At 45.5% G+C, this 27,745-nt stretch overlaps 1 protein-coding gene across 6 annotated transcripts in view; it reads right to left on the bottom strand.

Moving 5' to 3' along the window:
- Positions 1-2,028: 2,028 nt before the first annotated feature.
- The window catches only part of NADK2 (NAD kinase 2, mitochondrial), a 55,507-nt gene continuing 29,790 nt past the window's right edge, over positions 2,029-27,745 (bottom strand). For 5 of the 6 annotated variants that reach the window (XM_068096622.2, XM_078769698.1, XM_078769696.1 and 2 more), the window contains 6 exons: positions 15,325-15,406; positions 10,305-10,400; positions 8,628-8,683; positions 8,486-8,533; positions 8,140-8,263; positions 2,029-4,951 (listed from right to left, as the gene is read on the bottom strand). In XM_068096622.2, the coding sequence (XP_067952723.1) occupies positions 4,813-4,951; positions 8,140-8,263; positions 8,486-8,533; positions 8,628-8,683; positions 10,305-10,400; positions 15,325-15,406 (545 nt within the window). In that variant the 3' untranslated portion in view covers positions 2,029-4,812. The remainder of the gene's footprint in view (positions 4,952-8,139; positions 8,264-8,485; positions 8,534-8,627; positions 8,684-10,304; positions 10,401-15,324; positions 15,407-27,745) is intronic. The other variant, XR_013621759.1, reaches the window with a different exon arrangement.

The following is a 27,745-nucleotide window of genomic DNA, read 5'->3' as shown; positions in this document are numbered from 1 at the left end:
TCTAGAGATTTTGGCAGGCAGCCCATCTGGCTGAAGGTGAGGAGATAATCTGCAAGAGTTTGGTATCCGGACCCTGTGGTTCGCTTGGAATCAGCTGGACAGGCAAGGGCCTCATCGGTGACCTCCTGACATAACACACACTTCTCCCAATCTGTCAGATAAGGCATGTTTGTTCCAGATGTACTAGGGCTTTGGGGGTCTAATAGCTTGAAATTTTTGTTGGCCATTGTCAATTAAGCATTATCCACCACCACCATCCAATCAATATACAAATTGGGAACCAAATCTAGGTAGCTACTACAGTCAATGAGCGAAGGTGCAGTGCAGTCGAGTTATCATCTGAAAAAGAAATACATACATTATTATCATAAATATAGTAATTCGCTTTCGTAACTTTTCACTAGCCTTGCATTGTTCCTTATAGTCACCTAGTCTATGATAGGAAAGTTCATAAAGCTACATCAAAGTTGTTCATATAAAGGTATTGAACCAAAATTACACCCAGGAGAAATCAGATAGTCATGCAAAGTTAAATAATTAAACCGCTAGACCAGTCCTGTCTATTGCAATGGTAAACCATTTGTTCTGCCCCTTATAGGCCACCGTAGATTCCAATTTTGAACCCAGTATGAAGGTATTGCATAGCATGTACATGACAATTTATAATATGCTCATTACATTGTGTTTCAATCGCAGCACAAATGACAAGTCTGAAATAATAGGTAAATATGTCCTTCTTAGCCGCCATTTTGTAAAATGGCCGCCATTTTGGGCCAAGGAGAAATCTGGAATGCCCCTACATCCAAATTTCACTGTAAGGGTATGCCCTAACTGTGTGCCAAGTTTCATGCTTGTATCATCAAAGGCACAATTCTACCACAATTCTTCACATATCTGCCGGACTATCTGTGCTCTGTCCCCCAAATATTCCTACAGGTCGCACAAGATCTGCCAGCAACCCTCTGATGGTTAAACTGCCGAAATCTCGGCTCTCTGCTCACCTTCACTCTTTCATTCCTCTTTTCTCCCGCCTGTGGAACAAACTCCCACACTCCCTTCAATCCCTCTCCTCCCTCCAGGTCTTTAAAACAGCTGTTCACCACCATCTCTTATCTTCCCCCATCCATAACCTTGATCTTTTCTACCCCCACTAATTCACCCCAGATCCACCTTGTTTGAAATTCCAACTTCTTTCCTGGAAATCCTGGCAGTGTCCATATGTTTATACCTCTCCCACCCCCCCCCCCTTCACATGCCTCCCCCCCTTCACATGCCTCCTCCCCAAAGCCCTCTCCCTCCCACAGATCTCTCGATGTCTCCATGTCTCTCGGTCCCTGCTCTCAAATGTTGTGTTTGTGTCCTTCCCCCTCTCTCCCCATCTTGTCTACCGCTCCCGATGTTATTTGTTTTATGTGTCTGTTTGTCTTTCATGTGTGATTAATGTTCGCTCTTTCACGAGCCTCGATCTTGTATACAAAAAAAAAAAAAAAAAAAAAAAAAAAAACTCATCGACTAAGTGTTGTATTTGTCGAATTATGACCATAATGAAGGCACCGATGACATCATTAACACAACTTATTCCCCATGGGGAGAAGTTGACAAAGCCATGTTTCAATTTTTTCCCATGGACTGGTTTTGGATATGTAGAGTTGCAATGTTTTTTGGTTTTTCCAAGATGGCGCCTGCACCACGTGACCTATGACGTCATACTTATCACTAAAAAAAAAAATCGACAGGCGAAGGTGCTCTTATGCTGCAAAATTTCCTGGCAATTGGACCAATGCTTGTTGAGAAAATGAATTTTAAAAAGGCAGGTACGTATGTAAGTATGCCACATGTACGCACGCATCCGATTGCTTAGCTTCACGAGTGCAAAGTAAAAACACAAGCATGACACTAACCTTATGGATTAATGTATCAATCCTCACTGGAAGTGGCAGCCAGTAGCAAAGCTGGCTCTTGTCCTGCCATGTAATCTTTCAGTGAACAATAGTATTAATAAGTACAACTATTATACTGACTGAATAATGACCATTTCAAGAATTTTATTGCAGAAACCACAGAATTAACAAAATGTTCTGCCTGATTTTAAAACGTTTTAAAATAATCCAGGATCGATCTTAAATTCATATCACTCAATTCATATCAATTCATATCACTCAAAAAATAAATACGATAATGCACAACAAAGTGTATACCGTAGAAACAGAGAGACTTACCACATTAATATCCACAACCAATTGAATCTTATCACAAGACCCAATGTCTTGCTGGCCCAGTGCATTTAGTCAATTTTTATGACTTTCACAGAGAGATCTCTTGAAGTTCAAAAATGCAATGGATGATACTTGAATGCTATCCCACCAACAAAAAAAGTCATTAAATGAGTTATTTAAACACCAAATTTTCCATATACCTGCCTTGCATATAAAACGGACATACCTGAGATTGAGAATGAGGAAACAAAACACTGATGCAGTATGATGAACAAAATCACTCAAACCATTATTTCAAAGTTTCTGGCATATTCAAGTATCACAGCATTTGAGGAAAAGAAAGAAAAAGAAAAGCAGAACTTTTGTAAATTGTCCCAGATGTTGGATTTAATGGCTTTAATCATCGGCTGGGTAAATTTAACACGATTTCAAAATTAGCATTCGATATTGAAAAAGAAAAAAGAAAAAAAAAGTTGCACTTGATATTTGAACTAGATATTTAGCACTTGAATATGTAATTATTGGTTTTTTTATTACCGCTAAGAAATCTACAAAATGCTCCATCATTGGACCGGAGCATTGGATCTTTCTTCATCATTGGATCTTTCTTGTCAGGGAGATTCGTCAATGTGTGTCGTCTCTCGGATGGATGTTAAACTGGGCGTCTCGTCGACAAAGATCCCAAGGTTTTCCTTCGCGAAGAGTAGGCGGCCTATCAACAGTCCCATGAGCAAATTCAAAATTCCTGCCTTGACTTCACGAGCGTCGGAATGGCGACCCGACCAGAATTGTAGCCTGGTAACTGCTTCGGCAGCAGCAACACCTTGCATAGGGCATGGTACAGTGGCCTGCAAAAGTATTCACCCCCTCTTAAGATTGCCACATTTAGAGGAATTACAAATTATGTAGAAACAATTTTTACAAATGGACTTTTTAATAAATAACTGAAGAGATCAAACTAAACACTATTATTATTATACATAGTTGAAGGAGGTAAGCCAGGTGTTGGCTGAACGGTTAAGGTGGCTGGCTTGAGATCTTAGGGTCCTGAGTTTGAGTCCCTGTTATGCCTTTTAATTAACACCAGTTGGGTTGACTCAGCCTGTCATCCTTCCAAGGTGAGCAAAATGAGCACCAGCTGACTGGTAATAGAGGGCACAGCCAAAGCGTCATCAGCGGCACAGCCAAACACCAGAAAAGGATGCAATCAGCAGCCTCAGGATGCACACGACCAACCACCGTTGGAGGTTACATATCATGAATACCTGCAAAAACATGTACAAATCAAAATTCACAAGTTGCAAAGGTATTCAGCCCCTTGGGCAAGTACTTGGTGGAAAAACCTATTGCAGCAATGACTGCCATGAGTCTTTTTAGATAGATCTCTACCAGCTTTGCACGGTGAAATGGTGAAATCTTTCCTTTTTCTTCATGTAAAAATTGCTCTAGTTCTGCCAAGTTTGATGGGGATCGTCGATGTACGATCTGACTCATCTGACCACAAAACTTTTTCTCAACATGCCTGCAGTATCATGAAGATGCTTTTTCGCAAACTACATACAAGCTTTTAAATGCGTCTTTTCAGCAATGGCTTCTTTCTTGCCACTTGTCCAGAGAAGCCAGCTTTGTGAAGGGAACGGGATATTGTTGATTGATGAACACTGATCCCCATCTCAGACAGAGCCTTGCAGATCTTTCAAAGCCATTGTTGGATTTACGGTGACATCCCAAACCAATTTCTTGCTTGCCCGGCTGCTGAGTTTGGATGGGAGACCTGATCTGGGTAGAGTCTGGGTGGTATGATCCGTCATCCACTTCTTAATGATGGATTTCACAAACTCAAAAGGATAATGAATGACTGAATCTTATTTTAACCCTCTCCTGAATGGTGCTTCACCATTTTATGTCTGACTTATTTGGAACGCTCCTTGGTCTTCATGTTTGCCTTGTTGGTTAACCAAGTGAGTTGCACCTATAAACTCTTTAGATAAGTGGGGAGATTAATTTTTAAGTTAAACCACTGATTACATACAGTTGAAACATATTACACTTGTTTTGTAACCTTTCAAACAAATAATTTGCTCCCGAAGCGATTTAGGATTTATTAAGCAAAGGGTTTGAATACTTATATAACTGAGAATCATCTGATTTTCTCTATTAATCCAACTTAATCACATTTTATCTGCATTTTTTTTATTTTTAGCGTTATCACTTTGGTGTAGTTTGTTAAGACTCTGGGGGATGATGGATGATGGATGATTTCTATATTTTTGAGCAAATCCTTTTCCCCTTTCTGCATTGACAAGATAAAATAACTATGTACTTCTGCATTAGCTATGAAAAGAAAGATTCAACCGTTCATACCATGGAGATTTACAAGACAAACAACATTTAAAAGTATTAAATCAAAATGGTGCTAAAATAAGAAGCAAAATATTGCATTCCAACATCTGCTGACTTGCATAGAAAGGGGAGTGCAAGCAGAAGAACACACAACAGGAGTGCATAGAATATTTTACTTGTAAAATAAAGGAGTCATCATCTGCAACAAGAGCCATTTTGTGAGGCCTTCAAAGCTCCACAAACTAGTCACTCATCATTCGCGTAGGTTTAATGTCCGTAAAGCATTGTTGGGATTCAGAACAAGTGTTGCCACTGCACCGTCGTTGAATTCAAAGGAGATTGCACCATCAAGCACCAAACAGGCATCCCAGCAGCGTGAGCGTACCGATACCCTGAAGAAGCAAATTGTTCATAATGCATCACAACATAATAGATGTCACTTATTCAGTCATGACCATATTGTTGTTGCTAACTCCAAGCCAAGACCAATTCAAGACCTGAGTGGAAGAAGTACTTAAATCCCATTATTGGGAAAAGTGAGGTAGAACCAGGGACTCCATATACAGTCCATGTCTGTAATAATTTTGCATAAGAGTTATTTTGTGACTTAAGTGCCGTCGAAAATAACTTTCACTGATTCGACATTCACGGACCCCGTGTATTCGCAGTTCATAAAATGTGGTCTGCTTATAAATTTGTTGCCTTGGGCTTCAAGTATTCGCGGTTTTGCAGGTGCAAAAACCATGTCCCACCAGCTGCACACACAGCACAGTTCTAAAAACCTCTTCCATGAGCCACACATAAACCACCTCCAACCATGCATAAAACATCCCTCACCAGCCACGAGCATAAAACAGTTCCAAAATAATAACTCACCGATAACGCATAAAGCAGCTGCACATGCACATAAACCATCCCCCACAAACAATGGCCCCACCACCCACCCATCCTCCATCTAGCGACAACCCCTGCATGATGACTTATGTGCAGCGTATCTTGGGTGTGATTCTTTCTTCTTGTCCCACTGCCTTGACCTGCTGTGATTCCTCACGCTCGTGGACTTTTTGCGCACATTGTTCAATCATGGGTCCTTGGCGTACGAGTAGTGCAGGATATGTGTCGGCTCCCAAGATGCAGAAGAAAAGTCACAAGCTTCAACCAAAAAGTAGAGCTGCTTGATCGACTATCAAGATGTGAGAGTGCGGCCTTTGTGGCCAGGCGCTATGGTGTGAACAAGTTGACTGGGCGACATAACAAAAACGAGGAGATGTGTCACAAAAGTGTCACGGCTAGTGCAGTACCCAGCACTAAAGTGGTTACTTAGGTCAGGGACGTTCACATCAAAGCAATGGAGAAGGCATTAAATGTGTGGGTCGAGCACAATGCTGGACCACTGGTCCTCTACTATGAAGTCATAATTGTCACAACATTATACATGGGTGTCTCTTGTACACTGAAAGTTTTGTCTCAATCGGACACGTGGTTGCCGAGAAAAACGAGGTTTAGCCCGCACAGATGGACGGATGGACAACCTGAAAACATAATGCCTCCTTCTAGGAGACACCCATGTAGAAAGTTGTTCGAGAAAAAATATTCATGGGTGGAGGCATAAACAACAAGCGTTACGCCTAGGTCCCCCGTCGATGAAGTGATGTGAGTTGACAAAGTGGAAGACGCAGGAAACATGGAAAAGTCGATAATATTTGTGAGTGGGTTGGAGACACACCCACATACCAGATTAGAAGTTAGTAGTTCGTTTATTTTTCAAGATATTCCACTCACAAGGTTCAGACATATATGGTGGCAGCCATCTTGGATTTTGACGTGGCGACCCAATTTTCAATAGCGTTCTTCATTATGCCGAGATACACCCACACACCAGATTAGAAGTTGGTACTTCGCTTATTTTTCAAGATATTCCGCTCAAGGTTCAGACATACATGGCGGCGTCCATCTTGGATTTTGACGTGGCGACCCAATTTTCAATAGCGTTCTTCCTTATGCGTAGATACACCCACACACCAGATTACAAGTTAGTATTTCGTTTATTTTTCAAGATATTTCGCTCACAAGGTTCAGACATATATGGCGGCGGCCATCTTGGATTTTGACGTGCGACCCAATTTTCAATTGTGTTATTCCTTATGCCTAGATACACCCACACACCGGATTAGAAGTTAGTAGTTCATTTATTTTTCAAGATATCCCGCTCACAAGGTTCAACGCACGCACGGACGCACACACGGAGGGAGGGGAAAACCATAGTCCCCCTTTCGGTCCGCGGTGCGACGGGGGACAATAACCGATTCAACAGCCCATCATCATATTTCTTTTATGGTTCTGAGTAATATCCACATCTTTTTGTTCCTCCTTCTAAACCTAATGCATGTCCATAAGCCTCAGACACATGGTATGAAGTTCCCAATTGCATAAAGTATTACTTCTGGTAGGATGCTTGAGCCCCTGGAAACCCATGCCTCTTTCTCATTTCGCTTTCATGAGAAAAGCTAGAAATCACTTTAAAGTACGATTTGGAATGTAAAGCAACCTCAAATTGAAGCCATTATTGATGTAAGGTTGGAGGGGCAGAGGATGAGAAATACATTTGTGCATTTATTTGACAATATATATATATATATATATATAGATATGTGTATATTAAAATAGATTTTTAAAATTTTTTAAAATATATATATATATATATTGCTATTTGATACATTTGAGTAATAAACAGTTAATGTTAAATTTTATACTGATTGTTTTAAAGTTTTGTTATTTTCCATAACAGATTTAAATAAAAAATTTCCCCCTGCTATTCTTATTGGAATTATCTGCGACATTCCAGTCTCCCATAATAAGTCAGTCTCTCCACTAAAGTAAAATTAAAGCAGAACTAGAACTGCACTCTGACGTGGTGGCCACATTATCACATCATTATCCAAACTTGTACCAAGTTTGATTTAAATCCCTTCAGCTGTTCTCAAGTATCACATTTTTACCTGACATGACCTCTGACTTTTGACGCCAAAATTTAATCAGTTCTTCTTTTCATCATAATTTATACTTATACCAAGTTTAGTCAAAATCCCATCACTGGTTCACAAGTTAGAGCAGTAACAGAATTTTCATCTAATGGGAACTCTAACCTTTGACCTCTTGGCCCCAAAATCTAATCATAATCCATTTATCTTTACATCATGATACATACTTTTACTGAGTTTGACCTAATTCCCTTCAGCCATTCTTAAGTTATCGCAGTAACGAAAACCAATCACGGATGGACGGATGCATGGACTGACAACCCAAAAACAATACCTCCATCGACGAGCCATAAAAACAAAGAGGGATTTGATCATGAATGCTACCAGAAGTCGTACATGACTTGACAGAACAAGAAAACTTATTGAAGCGAATCTCATACTTGGTTTTAACTTTTACAAAATTATCGAAGGATCCTCTAAACCTAAAGCAACAAAAATAAGGCCAATTGTTTTTTTTTTAAACCAACAAAAAAAGAAAAAGGATGTTTAAAATTTACCTTATGGAAAATAGAAGCAAGCATACATGTGAACAAACATACCTGTGTGCAAAGCCTCTGGGACGAGTGCACGAGTAAACCCTGTTCACAATTGGTTCTCTCACACTGTACTGCATGATCACTTCTTCAGGATCAAAAATGAGGGATGCACAAAACTTCTCTGTGACTGAATGAAGGAAATAATTTTATATTTATTAATAATCATTGTTTTGAAGTTTACTGTATCAATTTCCGAGTGGACAGCAAGGAATGCATAAAAAAGTATAATTTTCTCAAAATATGCTAGAGCATTCAATGAATATAGATTAATCTTGTGTCATACATTTTTTGATCGTAAAAATTCAAGACAGATGACCACAAGAGCAGTAAAAACAAAATAAAAACATACCTTTTTCAACCAAACATGCAGTTTGTGTCGGATCCCCATCTAATTCAGCTGTAAAATACATCAATATCACAAAGTTTGTTTTCAAATTGCTAAAAGAGGAACTTTGAAAGTGCTTTGGAGTCAAAACAAAATATTACCTTACCCAACTTTAAAACATCTTCCACAGTTTCCTTGGTTACTTTGTTAACATTGTATGACCTAAAAGGGACAAAATTATTCATGCAATCATTAAAGTATAATGCCACTTACAAAACTGACAGAAGTAACGTTTCATTCAACAAGCATTCAATGAATTTTTTTTTTGAATGCAAGACTATTTCCTCGTGTTTGGTTAAGCGTTACCTTCAAATATTCAAAGGCAAATCAAATTATTCCACTCATACTCTATTCTATACATGTCAAAAATAAACTGCCTGGCCAAAACAAGATAATAAATTAGAATGGCACTCGGTAGAGCGCATAACCTCTGCCAGGCTGCTCATTTTTGTCCCCCGTCGCACCGCGGAGCGAAAGGGGGACTATGGTTTTCCCCTCCACCCATGTGTGCGTCCGTCCGTCTGTGTGCGCGTCCGTCCGTCCGTGCATGCGTGCGTGCGTGCGGACGTGAAGGACCGAATTTTAATTTGGTGTGTGGGTGCAACTAGGCATATGGAAGAACCCTATTGAAAATTAGGTCGCCACGTCAAAATCAAAGATGGCCACCACCATGTATGTCTGAACCTTGTGAGCGGAATATCTTGAAAAATAAATGAACTACTAACTTCTAATCTGGTGTGTGGGTGTATCTAGGCATAAGGAAGAACGCTATTGAAAATTGGGTCGCCACGTCAAAATCCAAGATGGCCACCACCATATATATGTCTGAACCTTGTGAGCACAATATCTTGAAAAATAAATTACCTACTAACTTCTAATCTGGTGTGTGGGTGTATCTAGGCATGGAAGAACGCTATTGAAAATTGGGTCGCCACATCAAAATCCAATATGGCCGCCTTGCGTCTTCCACGTTGTCAACTCATCAATTCACCGATGGGGACCTAGGCGTAACGCTTGTACATTTAGTATCCCACTGATAGGCCAGAAAAAAGCTTGGAACTGAACCAAAATCGAATTAGCTTGCTCTTGTCGCCTACTCACTCATCCACCAAGTTTCATCCAAATCCATCCAAATCCATTTGAGATATCATGCTGTACTTCGTTTTGGCCCTTTCAATCTTGATGGTGAAGAATCACTAAAAAAAAAAAATTCCATTATAGTATCCAGATCTTCACCAAAATCGAATCAATCAGTCCTTCTCACACACCTTTCCTGCTCACAAATTTCCATCCGAATCTGTCAATAACTGACATAGTTCTCGAGAGAGGTCTGAGAACCAGAGGTGGATCAAGACTGTCTTCTGGAAGACTTTTCACATCTTCAGGTCACATTTACACATTTCCCAGTACAAAGTCTTACAACATGTTAATTTTTTACAGTAAATGGTCAAATTTCAGAGCAATTACCGACCAGAACAGTGTTGTAAAATAGGACCAAAAAACAGTGAGAATGTATGAGAGCTCATACATTGGCCATTTGGATTTTGGGGCCAGAAGACAGGCGCTGAACCCCACCCGTTATGGCCCAGCTCATGCTAAAGCACTCACCCATCCACCCAGCTTCAGCTCAGAGGTTGGACAGTCTGCGCTTTGTCAACATAAACATCAGAATATAACACTGAATTGCAGGTAAAATGCTCACAATATTACTCTTTTATGCAGCATAAAGCAAATTATCAAACAACTCGTGTTCCAGCCACATATTCACAAATATAATATTTACCATGCTGTAGATCCTGACCCAGTGCAGATATTTATTCCTGAACTCTTCTGTTTTTCCCATGGTCCTTCATCAATTGAAATCTCATAATAAGAAGCTCTGATGAACACAGTACCACAAGCAAAGTTACCTTTGCCTAATAGCAATACCAGTCAGTTCACTGAAGAAAATCACAATAAAAAGAGACAAAAATCTCATTTAAGATACAAGTCCAGAAAAAAAACTTTCTATAATGTTTAAGGCTTAGAGTTAATCAAGTACAGTGCACAAATAAATATTACATGCCTATACTTTATCTCTCTAGAACTATGATGCCGTTCCATGCAGGCTCATGGGCCTGACATATTGGACATTCCTTGCAAAAGCTGATATATCTTTTGTTAATATGTTTCGACTTGCTCACCAAATCAATTCATCCCAAAAAAAATATCCATCTCCTATAGTGCCTTTTTTCTACATTCCCTAAACTCTCCTGCACTCCATCCTCCATCCAGCGTCCTTAAACGTATTTTTAACTCGAAGGTCACAAGAAACTCATTTTGCAATAAATGTTCGTTTCCCATAAATCGTACACTTTCAAAAATCCAATCTCACCCCTCCCCTCCAAATCTTCCCCATAACCCCTCCCCTGCAAATCTTCCCCATCACCCCTCCCCTCCAAATCTTCCCCATCACCCATCCCTTTCAAATCTCCCCCCTTGCCCCCTCCCTCCTAAACTACCCCCTCACCCCTCCCCGCCAAGACGCCCCCTCGCCCCTCCCCTCCTAGACTCCTGCCTCACCCCTCCCCTCCAAATCTCCCCCATATCCCATCCCTTTCAAATCCCTCCCCTTGTCCCTTCCCTCCCAAACTCCCCCCTCACCCCTCCCCTTCAAATCTCCCCACCCTCATTGCTTCTCAATTTCCCCCCTCTCACTCCCCCTCCTCAAAGCGTCCTCCCCGCTTCTTCCCCCTTCAAACTCTCACCTCCATCTCCCCCAACCTTCTGCCTCGCTCTTCCCCCTCCTCAAATAACACCTCATTGTGGCTCACCCAATCACCATCAAACCTTTTGTCCGCCCCATCCTTCCCTTTCTCCGAGCTATTCTGAAATCTCTGACACACCTTCAACAGCTCTCCCTACCTCTTCCACCTCTTCCACATCTTACCCTACCCCTCCTCCCCCCTGTTCTGTATCTGATGCTCCCCCTTCCTCTTCATTAACGGTATGGACCTAAAACATCCGGGGCCTTCGTTCAAACTTAACTGATCTCTCCATACAGGTTGCTTCTGTCAAACCAGACGTGATCTGCTTAACAGAAACTTTCCTCCTTTATGATGTCTCTGATTCCATAGTATCTCTCCCGGGCTACTCCCTCCTCCGGTATGATAGACCTGAGCCTCGTCCTGGAGGCGGGGTTGCTATCTTTATCAAAAACTCTCTTCCTCACTCGCCCTGCACTGCACTCTCTCCACCTCACCCCCAGGAATACCTCTGGCTACGGCTTCCCCTTCGCTCCCACCTCTTGTTCATATGTGTGTTGTACCGTCCACCAAACAGTGATGACTCCATCTACATCTCGCTGTCTGATGATATGGACCAACTTCTATCTACTCATCCCAACTCTCTCTTCCTCATATGTGGTGATTTCAACTGTCATCATGCCAGTTGGCTGGGTGTGGGTACCTCTCTCACCAGCCATGGCTCCTCAGCAAAGGACTTCTGCGACTCACTGGGACTGACACAATCTGTCAATTTCCCGACCCGGATCTCAGTCAACGGAACATCTTCTCTTCTGGACTTGGTTATGACTAACTTCCCTGAAAATGTCTGCTGCTCTTCTTCTGCTCCGATCGGATCATCTGATCATGTCCTTGTTAAAGTGGACATCTCTCTGACCATCCTCAGGGAGCCTGCTCAGCGTCGACGAGTCTGGCATTTCACTCAGGCCAACTGGCACGGTCTTCAAGCAGCCATCAATCATCTGGACTGGTCTCCCATCTCTACCACCTCTGACATCAACTCATCCTGGGAATTCTTCCAAAGTAAATTGCTCTCTCTCATGCACAGATTTATCCCATCTCGTCTTCAGTTGTCATACCCTTCCTCCCGTCCATGGTACACGGAATCTTGTGGTGAGGCTGTTGCCGAGAAACAACTTGCCTTCGTCTCCTGGAAAGCAAATCCAACGGAAGGAAATCTCATTTCCTTTCACAAAGCCCGAAACAAGTGTGTGTCCACCCTCAGGAGAGCCAGGAAACAATATCTCTCCGTTCTCAAGACCGAACTCTCTTATCTGTCTCCCTCTTCCAAATCCTGGTGGCGTCTGGTCAAATCCGTTTCTGGTGTTTGTTCCCCCTCCATCCCCTCCCTTACCTCAAACGGCTACACAGCTGACTCCGCACGTGAAAAAGCTGAATGCCTCAACTCTGTGTTTGCCTCTAAATCTTGTGTCCCAAACCCATCCCTCTCTGTACCCACCATACCCAGTCGTACCCTGCTGCTTCTGGACTCCGTGTCCTTTCCTCCTGACAAGGTGGAAAAGTTTCTGTCAACCCTCGACTCTGATTCTGCAACTGGACCCGACGGCATCAGCCCACGGGTCCTAAAATCCTGCTCTGCTGCTCTATCTCACCCTCTCTCTGTTCTCTTCACCCTCTCTTTTGCTCAAGGTCAACTGCCATCTGCTTGGAAATCAGCCAACATCACCGCTTTGCACAAAAAAGGTGCAAAAACAGATCCTAGCAACTACAGACCAATCAGCCTTCTCCCAATTATCAGCAAAGTCATGGAATCCATCATTGCTTCTGATATGAAATCTTTCCTCTTCTCCAATGGCTTGATCTCTGATCATCAATTTGGTTTCAGACCAGGTCACTCTACTCTGGACATGCTGCTTCTGCTGTCTCAACAATGGATGGAGGTCCTCAATGCCAAACAGGAAATTAGAGCTGTCTCCCTCGACATATCACGTGCCTTCGACACGGTCTGGCACCCCGCTCTGCTCACCAAACTCTCCTCCTTTGGTATCCATGGAAATCTCCACGCATGGCTGGCGGACTTCCTCTCTAGTCGTCGTCAACGTGTGGCCCTGAATGGGTTTCTCTCATCTCCTCTTCCTGTTCAGGCTGGAGTTCCCCAAGGCAGTGTTCTGGGCCCTGTGCTTTTTCTGGTCTTCATCAATGATCTCTCTGACTCTCTCGAAAATCCTCTCTATCTCTTTGCTGATGACTCCACTCTCTGCCGCTCCATTCCTCTTCCCTCAGATCGGCAGTCTGCTGCCTCCTCACTCTCTGAAGACCTGGACAAAATCACAGACTGGTCAAACAAGTGGAACATGTCTTTCAATCCTGACAAATCTCACACTCTTACTATGTCTTTCCGAAAAGATCGACTGGACAACCCTCCCATCTACTTTCTCAACAATCCTCTCCAAGAAGTTCTGTCGCTCAAGATTTTGGGTCTCACTATCTGCCATGATCTTTCTTGGGAAAACCACATTTCCAAGCTGGCCTCCAAAGCCAGTCGCCGACTGGGCATCCTCCGTCGTGCGAAGTCCTTCCTCGGCACACCTGAGCTCCTCACCACATACAAGGCTTTCATCCGCAGCTCAATGGAATACTGTTCTCCCCTATGGGCCGGTGCTCCTGCCTCACACCTAGCTCGGCTTCACGCTGTTGAAACCAAAGCTTTCAGAATTATTGGAATCTCCCGCGATGAAGCTATCTCTGAGGGCCTTTCACTCACTCACCGCAGGCAGGTAGGTGGTCTTTCTGTCTTCTACCGACTCCTCTCCGGCCTTGCACCCCCAGCTCTCTCTGTGCTCTGTTCCCCAAATATTCCTACAGGTCGCACAAGATCTGCCAGCAACCCTCTGATGGTTAAACTGCCGAAATCTCGGCTCTCCGCTCACCTTCACTCTTTCATTCCTCTTTTCTCCCGCCTCTGGAACAAACTCCCTCACTCCCTTCAATCCCACTCCTCCCTCCAGGTCTTTAAAACAGCTGTTCACCACCATCTCTTATCTTCTCCCATCCAAAACCTTGATCTTTTCTACCCCCGCTAATTCACCCCAGATCCACCTTGTTTGAAATTCCAACTTCTTTCCTGGAAGTCCTGGCAGTGTCCATATGTTTTATACCTCTCCCACTGCCCCCTTCCCACGCCCCCCCCCCCCCAAAGCCCTCACCCTCTCTCAGATCTCTCGATGTCTCCATGTCTCTCGGTCCCTGCTCTCAAATGTTGTGTTTGTGTCCTTCCCCCTCTCTCCCCATCTTGTCTACCGCTCCCTATGTTATGTTTTATGTGTCGGTTTGTCTTTCTGTGTGATTAATGTTCGCTCTTTCACGAGCCTCGATCTTGTATACAAAAAAAAAAAAAAAAAAAAAAAAAAAAAATCTGAGATGGATGAAATAGAACGGCTATTGAAGCAATGTTGTCCCCTTTGTCCCCAATGTCCCCTTTTAGAAGCAATGTTTTAAAGCTGGATGTCCTTCCTGCCGCCAACCCTGTTAGTCACCTCTTGCGACACACATGGAATTACCAGTGAGCTGGTACTCAATTTGCTGACCTCGGAAGGATGACAGGCTGAGTCAACCCCCCTGGTGTTAATTCAGCGATCGACCAGGATTCGAACCCAGGATCTTAGGATCCCAAGCTGGCACCCTAACCGCTAAGCCAACACCAGGCTCTATATGGCAAAATGGTTATTTCACTTAAAACAACTCATGTACAATTGAAAAGAATAATGGTTTTCATAAATTTATAAACATCAATTTCCCTTATGGAACCACCTTTAGAGGCCATTTTCCCCACAGAGCAGGGGTTGGCCTTTTTCGGGCACCGTGGTCCCTTTTTTGAAGCGATGTTTTATGGCCGGGTGCCCTTCCTGCCGCCTTATGAACACACCAAAATAATGTCCTCCATCTTTGTCTCTTTGATCTTATCAAAAATATTTTATCCTACAAGCTTCTAATATTTGTATTCTCCAAACCTGACAATAAATCGAATTACAATTAATGACCAAAATGAATAAATTGTACCTGGAAGAAAGAGATTCACCAATGAAGACTTCATTCAAAGCAGACGATGGGATCTGTTGGAAGTGCGCTGGAACAGGCCGTTCTGCAAAAGTAGATTATAAAGATAGAAAGAAAATTTGTGCAAGCTCATGTTAAATATGAAAGTCATAAAAATCAAAGCAAAAATAACTGATATGAGAGCTTTAGTATACTGTACATGTAAAATAAGCATCAGCTTGTTCCTTTATTCAGATTCTTTTATCTCTGTATACAAGCGCACGCACACACACACACACACACACACACACACACACACACACACACACACACACACACACACACACACACACACACACACACACACACACACACACACACACACACACACACACACACACAGCATTGTGCTGTATTAAAATTTATAGGATGTTGTAAATTACACAAATTCTTGAACACCTTGTACTTATCTTAATTGCAAGCCTCAAAATAGTGGTTTACAGAAAGTAAGAACTTTATTAACCTGTAAGCAATTGATTGATTTTCCACTGCCTGGATCATCAGCTGGGCTTTATTCTTCATAGAAGTTTCGACCCTTTCAGCCCAGAACCTCTCCAAACATTGAGTCTACAACTGCGGCCATGAGTCCACATCAGTAGAGCCACAACCTCAGCTACCTCCAGACAGTCAGTCAATCCAACAATACAACCTCACTATTCAAACTTTCTACCTTCCTTGTTAGAGGGTTTAATGCACATTCATAATGCTCATATCTACATTATATTATACGTATAACAATCCATTAAAACATATGTACCTCACGCACATCATCCAACATATTCACTTTGCTTACCACAGACTTCACTTTGCTCAAGCTGTTATTAAAATACAGAAATAATTTTAATGGACTCCCCGCATACTCTACTGTGCCCACTAGCAAACACGTATAATGTGTTAAAATGTAGTTATTTGAATGCTTCATTAAAAAGTTTGGCAGGATTTGATTTTTATCAGTAAATGTTTATAAACGTCAAGGATCACACACTCGGACCGATGAATAACATTTCCATCATTAATATGTGAAAGTTATATAAAAATAAAGGTTAAAAACACAGTTATATTAATGTGCAAAAAAAGGTAACGAGTGAAACAGGTATTTACATCTCTGCAAACACAGCTGGCTCTACGTACAGTGAGTGCGGCATTCAGTGTACATTGCATGTGTGAGGTTAAAATTGAGAACGAGCATACAACGTTAGGTTTTCCTGGAGTGGTTAAATGGCAATGTAATAATAACAGAGGTATTGCACACTGTAATAATTAGGTAATGCTTAAAATATTAATTGGTAAAAATCTAAACACTCAAAATTAAACATCGGTATATATATATATATATACGTATATATACATATATATATATATATATATATATATATATATATATATATATATATATATATATATATATATATACACATGTATATATACACATGTATATATACACATGTATATATACACATGTATATATACACATGTATATATACACATGTATATATACACATGTATATATACACATGTATATATACACATGTATATATACACATGTATATATACATGTATATATATATATATATATATATATATATTGTTGCGAATATGGAATTTGGCCTCCATATCCGCTTGTAAATATTCCCCTATTTTCTCCGATACTCCCCAACTCTCCCTTACCCCATTCCCTAGTCCCATTGTCTGTAAACAACACCCATTAGAGCCGATCTTCCCCTTCATCCCCCCATTAAATGTCGTGCCCAGGTCCCCCGCACCACACGTAGACAATTATAGGACATCTTGCTAGTTATTCTTAATCTATGTCAGTTAAGGACTTGTTTCCATTAATTATGACTCTTCGTTGCACCAGAATGTGATTATATGGCACCTGTTAGGAAGTTTAGGACCTCCCCATACCTCTCCGCATCTCTTCCCCATGAAGAAGCGCCAACTACAACAACAACAACAAAAGAGGGGGGCGGCGCGGTGACGGCATGGGGAGTGGGCGTCCTCCTTCCGGCTCGGTTAGCCACCATTGACCACGCGCTCCACGGGGTTACCACGAAGGGGCTCCCTGTCGGCCCCTCGTCAAGGGCGGAGCCGGTAACCCCCGCACCCAATGAGAAGCCATGGGCCGATGCCATCTGGGGCGGCGCTAACGAGCCGAGGGCGTGTCACTCCCCGCCGGAGATATACGCGGCCCCGCGCCGGACGTAAAGAGAGATGCGCCCCGAGCTTGGAAGGACAAGACGCCACCCTCCCGAGCGCTGAGCGACCTCCCCGGCATCTCCACCAAAGTCGCGACCCACGAGCGCTGAGCGACCTCCCCGCATCTGCTGGACACCACCGTACGTGATTCTGTCCCGGAGCCAGGTGCACCTGAGCCATCGACTGCCGCTTTCCTTGCCATCAAATCCCGTGTGAGTCAGCGTTGTCCCGTTTATCTGTGGTCTGTCTAGGGTTAATATAAGGTTGTGTCTAAGTGCCCACCTTCCTATGTTTCCCTCTTGTCCCTGTAATCTAACCTTTTCCGCCTTAATATAACCTCCTCCGGAGGTCTTGAGAACTGAACCCCTGGTGTCGTATTGTGTGATTGTAATCCAGCCGGGTGTCTTCTTTTTCTTATTGAGCCAGCATAGCGCGATTAGTCAACCCCGGGTGCAATCGGGGTAACTTGTACGGATACGGCGGCCATCCCGCTCGGCCCACCATACCATCAAAGTCGTATCTGTAACAATTGGTGTCGGGAGTGAGATTCGAGGCCCGACCAAATTTTGGAAAAAAAAAAAAAACGAATAGAGGAAAAAAAAAAAATTTGGTCAAAATTTGGAGCGGCCGAAATTTGTTTTGTTTTACGAAACTCGAATTTTGCAAGTCGCGCTATGGCGGATCAAGACGGCTGGGGTCCGGTAGGGGAGAGTGAGGCAGGGTCGGTCCAGGACCAAATTGAGGGACGTGAGGAGAGCGAAGCAGCGAGGGTAGCAGACGCGCAAAATGGCGCCTCGCTGGTCACCGCGCCCGTGACCGTGGCAGCGCCCCTGGTGGATCCGAACCTTTTTATGTTGCAAATGAGGGCCCTTATGGAACGAATAGAGGGCCAAATGGGGGTAATGGGAAACCGGATGGATGCTCAGGGTGAGCGATTGGAGGGCCAAATGGGGGTAATGAGGGACGAAGCGAGGGCTCGGAGTGAGCAATTGGGGGTAATGAGGGACGAAGCGAGGGGTACCAGTGAGGGGTTAGACAATAATTTTGAGGAGTTAGACAAGAAATTTGGGAAGTTAGACAAAAATTTTGAGGGGTTAGACAACGGGATAAAAGAAGTAAAACATGGGTTAACGGGGGTAGAAAACAGAATGGCCGCTCAAGAGAATCAAATGGAAGGGATGCAAAAAGGGTTAGAGGGGTTAGAAAACAGTATGGAAGGCAAATTGAGGGACATGAGGGACCAAGCGGAAAGGGAAGTTAAACAAATGGAGCAGCAGATAGAGGGGGTCAGAATGGGGGTAGAAACCAAACTGGATGCTCACAGGGAGGAAATGGAGCAGATGAGGGTGGCATCTGGGCAGGAGATGCAAGTGATGGGAGAGGAGATCAGAAGAGGAGTGAGTGAGGAGGTCGGAGGAGTGCGCGAGGAGGTGAGGCACTGTGAGGAGCACATGGAAAAGGAGGTGAGAAAGGGGACTGTAAAGTTACAAGGGGGCATAGAGGACCTGACGCAGGAGGTGGAGCAGCTGACGGTGGGACAAACGGAGTTAGTGGAGCAGGTTCAAAGGAACACTGCGGTATTAGGAGGTTTAAAAGCGACACAGAAAGAACTAAAAGACGACTTGATAGCGACGAAGAAGGAATGTCAGATGGTACGTGAGGGACTGACAACGAGGTTGGACGAGGTGATAGAGGTAATGGAAACGAAGGACCGGCAGGTGAGGACGCACCTGGAAACGGTCAAGGTAGCCTTAGAGGATGAGCTTGAGGAGACGTACCGGGGAATAAAAGAGGTGAGGCACAAATTAGAAGAAGTGGAAGAAGGGGTGAGCGAAATTAAAAAGCGACGGAGAGAGGATAAGAAAGAGATAAAAGAGGAGATAAAAGAATTGGTCCAAAGTCTGTGTTTGGATCGTGATGATGTGCTCATTAACCGGATGAGGGATTCGCAGGTGATGGAGGAGAAGCGAAGAGGAAGAGGATCCGGTGTAAGTGGTGACCAATATGGTCGTGCGTATGATGCGCCAGGTGATTTAAGAGGCTTGGGGGTCGAGATAGACCCGGATGTTCGTGAAAGGCCGTTGGTGAGGTGTGTGACAGGTCTGGTGTGCGAAAGAGGAGGTGTGCGAGAAAGTCCGACTCTGGGGTGTGTGAGGAAAAAGTGTGTGCCCAGGAGTGAGGGTGTTGGCGAGAATGAGTCGGTCGTAGCGCGTGTGCGAGGGAGCACATGGAAGCGTGGTGTGGTGAGTGTTACAGAGGGTGTGACGGGAGAGTGTGCGCAGGAGTGTGCGCGAGAAAGGTGTGTGACGGACAGGTGCATGAGGAAAGAGTGCGCTGTCAGAAGTAAGGAAGAGTGTCCACCTGTGGTGAGTGTTACAGAGGGTGTAACGGGAGAGTGTGCGCGAGAAAGGTGTGTGACGGACAGGTGCATGGAGAAAGAGTGTGCTGTCAAGAGTAAGGGTGAGTGCGTTGTCACGAGTGGAGGTGAAAGTAGTGAGAGTGACATGGAGCGTGAGTTAGTTGTGACAGGTGAGCGAGGATGTACACCTGGGATGGAAGGATGCACACCTGGAATGGTAGAGCGTGAGTGGGAATGCACGCTGGAGTTGGTGGTGAGGCACGTGGTTGGGTGTGCGAATGAGGGCACACCTGTGATTGTCACAGAGGAGGTGACCGAGGAGGGGGCTCGAAGAGGTGTATTGGTGAGGTGTGCAAGCAACGAATGTGTGCCAAAGTGTTCGGTGGTCAGGTGTGTGACCAAGGCTGTGAGTGGAATGGGTGTACCGAGGTGTGTAAGGAAAGGTACGAGGGGCATGGAAACGGCTGGATGTGTGAGCAAGGAACGGGCTGCGGAATGTAAGCAAGCAGGTGAAGCATCGACGTTAGACGGGAAAGAGTTTAGAACGACTTATAGCCGAATCGGGCCCTCGGTGCGTGCCGGGCCTCGCTTTGAACGGCCGCGTCCGTGCTCCACTAGGCGGAGCGGGCGGCTGGATAGGAAGGGTCGTCATGGCGACCACGTTGTGTTGAGACGTGCCGGCAGGTCGAGATCGGGACATTGGATGGCTCCACGCCGAGGTGATGCGTGGGATCTCGGCCCGGGTAAGCCCCCGTCCCTGCACCGAGTGCCGGACGCATCCAGCCGCTGGCACAAAACAACCAGCATCCATTGCTTGGCTTTACGAAACCGGGCTTTGGACAGGGATTGGCGCACCGAGAGGTATTAGTGAGTAGACTGGGTGATGAGGTTAGTGTTTTGGACCCAAAATTAGAGAAAAACAAAATTTGATGATTGGCAAAGGATTGGCAGTAGTGATTGGCAGATGATGGGCAGTGATTGGCCAAATTTTTGATTTGTTGAAATTTGATGTGCAAAATTGGTAGTGAGAGACCCCCGATGTGGTGGGATGGCATCCCTGCCACCCTTCCCATGTGGGGGGCAAAGGAGCAATAGCTTATGGGGTGTATGGCAGTGAAAACTAGCCCGGGTGGGTTAGGATATGGTGTGTAGGGATCTAGCGAAGATGACATTAGGTAACGTTAAGTTTAGTTAGTGACTGATACCTGTAGTGGGGACGCAGGTAGATTAGTATGGATGATAATGACGTGGGAGCGCAATAGTTTAAAGGGACGACTGGGAAGCGCAAGTTTCAGAAGGGAGTAGTTAGCTGAGATGATGCCGTGTGAGTGAGAATTGAACAGGTGTGATTGCACAGGTGTGCAACTGGACAGGTGTGATTGCACAGGTGTGCAACTGGACAGGTGTGTGGAGCAGTGTATGAGTAGTGAGTGAGTGGATCAGCGCGAATGCGCTTGGGGAGAGAAGGGTGCAGGTGGCACCAGGTGTGAGAGCACAGGTGTGCAGGTACAGGTGTGTGGAGAGAGTTGGAGTGAGTGGTACGGAGTGGTGTGCATGGTGCGAAGGTGTGGATGGGGGAAGAGTGGACCCCTTTCACGAGCACCCGGGGCGGGTAGTGTAAGTGTTAGGTAGAGGGTGCAGGTAAATTGTGGTTGGATATTGGCATTTGTGGTGCGGTTGCAGAATGGTGTTGTGAATGGGTGCATTAGTGTTGTGGAAATGGCTGGGCGTGTAGCCTGTTAGTGTGTGTAGTTGGTTGGGCACTCCACCACTGTGAGGATGTCGGCCAGGTGAGGCCGCAGGTGGGCTCTGGGAGCCGGTAGTTGTGAGTGGGTGCCTGAGGATCCCGGGTGTGGATCGGGTAGCCCAGTGCCAGAGAGGGCACGGAGTGGGGAGAGAGCCAGAGGGCCTTCCCCAGGTAGTTAGGTTAGGGTGAGGAGCAGGTAAGCTCGGAGGCAACTGCAGTGGTGGAGGTGTGCAGGTGGGTAGACCCACTGGGAGAGGTACACGCCGCAGCCCAGAAATTGTGCGAGGGCACCGGGAGATGAATCGGGGGAGTGAGACCCCAAATTGAAGAGCACCACAGTTTGGCCAATGGGAATTGGTTTTTAGAACCCATAGTGTAAGAGGGCCAATGGTTTGGCCGGAGAAAGCCCCCGGGTAGTGTAAAGTTGTTAAAGTCATTTAGGAGATAGTTAGGATTGATGAACCTGTCGCACCATACGCAGCCACTTGCCTGTGGTGATGATGATGACTCCACACCTGTGTTTTCTTTGTTTGTTGCAGGAAATGAGATTGCTGTGAGGATTTGTGAGACGCATCACGACGTGGATGAGACATTGGGGTGATTCCATCTCTCCCTCCCTAGGAGGGACTGATGATGAATTGGTGATGGCAAATTTTGATGTTGAGTTGAAAATGGCAAATTTTGATGAGAGTTGGAAATGGCAAATTTGATTGGTTAGGAGGGAGAGAAGACGAATTTGGTATATGGGAGGAACGGGGAAGACAGTAGGGATGTTTGTTGATTTGTAAAGTAGATGTTTATGAGTAGTGTTGTGTTGTGTGGATGCAGTAAGGGGTAAGGGAGGGGCCATGTAGGTTACCTGGTGGGGGGGGGGGCGTACGATAGGAACGTACCTGTCTCACCTGGTTCCCATGTGCCCCCAGTGTGCATTACCTTACATTGCGTGCACTTTTGCGCCCTTACCACCTTACTCACTTGTTTGCTTCTTTTGTCTCCCACCTCCGAGGATCTGGCTTTGGGGTAGAGAGAGAGGAGAGAGAGGTGCTGGCGACGCAGTTGTGGGCCTGCACTTTCGCTGCTTGCTGCCGGGATCGATACACCATATGGACCGCAATGTTTGTGGCCACCCACGATGGACCGCAGTTCGTTTGCGGCCAAGCACCACCCGGGGATGGACCTATGGGTCAACGTGGCACCTATGCCATACAGGTGAACCACTTTTAAGTAACACCAAGTGCACCACAAGAAGAGCAAGAGACACCTGCAGGGTTAGGGGTTGTTGAAGTTATTTTTATTCCAATGAACAATGGTGACTGCACCGATTGGTGGTGGGGTGGTGCTTTTGATGCTGGGAAAGGGTGCTCTGTACGTTATTAAAGGCCGTCGGCCACAGAGCACTCGTGGGTTGGTGTATCGATGTTGGCAAGCGCGCTCTCTCTATGCATAACATCTGCATGTGTTCCTCCAAAAACAGGTCCTGGATCGTAGTGTAAATAGCAGCGTAGTCTTGTAAATAATGCTCCCTACCGGCTGTATGTTTAGTTTGAGAATTCTTTCCGGATTCGGTTATCCTGTGGGTGTGTTTCTGTGAGGAGAAGGGTGCAACGTCGCAGGGGGACATATTTACTCATTTGTGAATATCTGTAAAACTGTCGCACTCAGGGTAGAGTTAATAGTAGAGGGAACTACATTGCGTGCCACACTAAAGTAGGTAAAAATTTATCGGGTCGGGACGCCCCGAGGGTAGAGAAGGGTGCAATGTTGCGAATATGGAATTTGGCCTCCATATCCGCTTGTAAATATTCCCCTATTTTCTCCGATACTCCCCAACTCTCCCTTACCCCATTCCCTAGTCCCATTGTCTGTAAACAACACCCATTAGAGCCGATCTTCCCCTTCATCCCCCCATTAAATGTCGTGCCCAGGTCCCCCGCACCACACGTAGACAATTATAGGACATCTTGCTAGTTATTCTTAATCTATGTCAGTTAAGGACTTGTTTCCATTAATTATGACTCTTCGTTGCACCAGAATGTGATTATATGGCACCTGTTAGGAAGTTTAGGACCTCCCCATACCTCTCCGCATCTCTTCCCCATGAAGAAGCGCCAACTACAACAACAACAACAAAAGAGGGGGGCGGCGCGGTGACGGCATGGGGAGTGGGCGTCCTCCTTCCGGCTCGGTTAGCCACCATTGACCACGCGCTCCACGGGGTTACCACGAAGGGGCTCCCTGTCGGCCCCTCGTCAAGGGCGGAGCCGGTAACCCCCGCACCCAATGAGAAGCCATGGGCCGATGCCATCTGGGGCGGCGCTAACGAGCCGAGGGCGTGTCACTCCCCGCCGGAGATATACGCGGCCCCGCGCCGGACGTAAAGAGAGATGCGCCCCGAGCTTGGAAGGACAAGACGCCACCCTCCCGAGCGCTGAGCGACCTCCCCGGCATCTCCACCAAAGTCGCGACCCACGAGCGCTGAGCGACCTCCCCGCATCTGCTGGACACCACCGTACGTGATTCTGTCCCGGAGCCAGGTGCACCTGAGCCATCGACTGCCGCTTTCCTTGCCATCAAATCCCGTGTGAGTCAGCGTTGTCCCGTTTATCTGTGGTCTGTCTAGGGTTAATATAAGGTTGTGTCTAAGTGCCCACCTTCCTATGTTTCCCTCTTGTCCCTGTAATCTAACCTTTTCCGCCTTAATATAACCTCCTCCGGAGGTCTTGAGAACTGAACCCCTGGTGTCGTATTGTGTGATTGTAATCCAGCCGGGTGTCTTCTTTTTCTTATTGAGCCAGCATAGCGCGATTAGTCAACCCCGGGTGCAATCGGGGTAACTTGTACGGATACGGCGGCCATCCCGCTCGGCCCACCATACCATCAAAGTCGTATCTGTAACAATATATATATATATATATATATATATACACATACATATACACATACATATATACACATACATCGGTATATATATATATGTACATATATATATTGTTACGGATCCAGGGGACGGCACTCCCGTTAGCAAGGGGGGGTTAATCCCCTTGTCCTGTTAAGCTGGCCGTCCGACCGGTCCCTGGGGGTATCTCGCCACTCCCGGTCAGCGCTGAATAGGGTAGTAGGCCAATTATTCCTATGACCTAAGTACCAGCGCCTTCCGGTAAGCGAGGAAATACTCCCGCCCGGGCCGCAGCATAATGGATGGATTGCGCCGAGCGAAGCGAGCTGCGACGCGGGCCGTTAACCAAAGACTAAACCCGATTAAAAGCAGTTCGGCCAAAATCGCGCCACAGGTACTCAATTGCGAAAAGACAAAGACGATCGGACGAGAATGAAACCAAAAGAATAAGGAGGGACAGGGGTTTATTAATTATTTACCACAAACCAAAGGAAGAGAAGGAACGAAAGTAAGGTAACGGTAACGGTAACGGTAAGTAATATGAAGAAGAAGAAGACAGCGCAAATCCTTAAACAGTCTTACTTAAACCCACAGGACAACACAGTCTTTGTTGTTACTAAGTTTACTTTTACTACTTTGTTTGTTATTTGTTTGTTATTTTGTTTGTTTTTATTTTGTTTGTTTTATTTTATTTATTTTGTTTGTTATTTGTTTGTTTTACTACTTTGTTACTTTGTTTGTTATACTAAGGTCATTTATAAGGTCATTTATAAGGGAACTCACACGAATAGGGAATTGCAGGCAGGAATGGCTGGAGATGGTTCAGGTGGGACAATAGGGCTGGAAGGTTTGGCAGGGTACAGCAAGCAGGTCCACTCCAGCCCCACGCTCCGGGCTGGAAGCGAGCAGCCGGCGGCTCCACGTATTCAGCTTTACACGGCAGGGGCTTCCTGCAGCAGCTCCGCGCAGCTCGTCTCTCCTGCCTTCTCACCGACTCTCGTGCTCCCTCACTCCTCTCTTCATCTGCTGCCTCTCCTCACTCATCTGCATAAGCAGTCCCTCGCTCCTCCTTTTATTGCCCTTGGCCGTATCAAGCCACCGGCCCCGCTGACGCCTACCGGTGGGCTCACCTCGGCGATGGTTGGTTGGTAAGGGCTCTCTGACTCCACTTTTGATGACAAGGTGGTGCCACGCCCATGATCTGGCGGCTCCTCCCCCCTTCTCCGATCTTGGCCTCGTGTGCAATGGAGTTTTGGGGTGTGGTGCCAACGAAAACAGCCCAATGCAACGGCAGCGAACGCCGCCGAAAACAGCCCAATGCAACGGCGACGAACGCCACCGAAAACAGCCCAATGCAACGGCGATGAACGCCGCTTTACTGGCACTTTGAAGAGACGATTGGGGCACTGAAAGGGACCTATTTTATTTGATTGATGCAACGTAGATTGGAAACACAGCCTTACCTGGAACACATAATAATGACATAACTATAGAGGGGTCCTAAAGTGTCCTACGTGTTGTACATGGGCTAGCTAAGGTGCAATCTTTAATTAACAGCCAATTAAGGGGACATGTACACAGGGGTCATTTATAAGGGAATTTACTACTAAATTTACATGTGAAGGTTCTAAAAACCGTAACAATATACACTCAACATCAAAAGCAACTTATCAAATCTTTAGAAGGACACATTGAAATCCTCCATGCAAAAATGAAAAATATTTGAACACAGAGGTAAAGTTCAGCTATCTTTACTAAACACATGTCGATAAGAAGTTGCCTCAATCACAAAAAACAAAAAGCATGAACATCACAAGGGGTGGTGCAACAAAAGTCACAACACTGCAACACAAAGGCACGCACCTGAATACAGTCAAAACAAAATGACACAGGAATGGACACAACACTCCTAACAGTCAAGGACAGAATGACAGCAGTCCTCAATATTGTGTGTGTCCTCCCTGAGCTGCGATGCAGGCTGGACACCTCCGATGCATGCTCTGTACCAGGCGTCTGATGCGGTCCTGGGGAAGTCTGTCCCACTCCTGCAAGCCTTGAATGAGTATTTGCCAATTGACAGCTGTTGATCTCCTCGATGCAAGACGTCGACCAAGCTCATCCCATAAATGCTTCATGGGATTGAGGTCAGGGGATTGAGGTCAGGGGAATAAGGCATCCAAGGCATCACTTCAACAACCTGTTCCTGGAGGAAGTTGGTGATCAGGCGAGCAGCATGGGGTCGAGCGTTTTCCTGCTGGAAAACTGCAATGTCAGGATGAGCCTGGAGAAATGGCAGCAGATGAGGTCTCAAAACTTCATTGACATAATGCTGACTAGTGAGATTGCCTTCGATGACGACCAGAGGTGTCCTGAAACGGGTGGAAATACCGCCCACACCATCACACTGGGTCCTCCCCAACGATTGATCTGGTGAATACAGCATGATGCATACCTTTCCCCACCTCTGCGCCATACCCGTTGATGCCCATCAGCAGCATGGAGGCAAAATGTGGACTCATCGCTGAACAAGACTGCACTGCACTGTTGCTGTGTCCAGTGGCGATGCTGCAGACACCATCTTGGTCTGTTCCGCCGATGCACTGCGTTCAACATTGGACCTCTGCATGGACGTCTTGCCACCAGGCCCCGACTTCTCAAGCGCCTCCGCACAGTGGAGACACTGATGCGGTTGTTGTGGCGACCTTTTTTCACTCCAGCTGTTTGCGTCGCAGGGCGGAAACGATCACGAAGATGCTGCAGCACAATGCAGTGGTCTTGGTTTGGGGTGGTTACCCGTGGTCTTCCTCTTCGTGGACCATCATTCACAGTTGCAGTTTCACCGTAACGCCTGGCCAGGTTGGAAATTGCAGGCTGTGAGCAACCAAGACGTTGGGCAATTATTCGCTGGCTTACACCAGCCTCAAGCATCCCAATTGCCCTTAAACGTTGTTCAGATGTCAGGTGTGCAATCTCAATTTTCTTCTTGTTTTCCCTGTCAGAAGCCTCTAGAGCATGGGTTCCCAATCAGTGGGCCATGGCCCACTGGTGGGCCACAGCACGTTTTCCCGATGGGCCAGAGACTGCCAAATGTTTGCCCAAATAATATAATATTTTCACGCACAAGACTTAAAACAAGAGTTCAATTCCGTGTGTGTTGGTGGTGGCCAGTGGAAGCCACCCACTATTC

This window comes from Myxine glutinosa, chromosome 1 (assembly GCF_964187855.1).
Source record: "Myxine glutinosa chromosome 1, kmMyxGlut1.1, whole genome shotgun sequence".
In the NCBI taxonomy this organism is placed as follows: domain Eukaryota; kingdom Metazoa; phylum Chordata; class Myxini; order Myxiniformes; family Myxinidae; genus Myxine; species Myxine glutinosa.
This window is presented reverse-complemented; position numbering and strand designations above follow the sequence as displayed.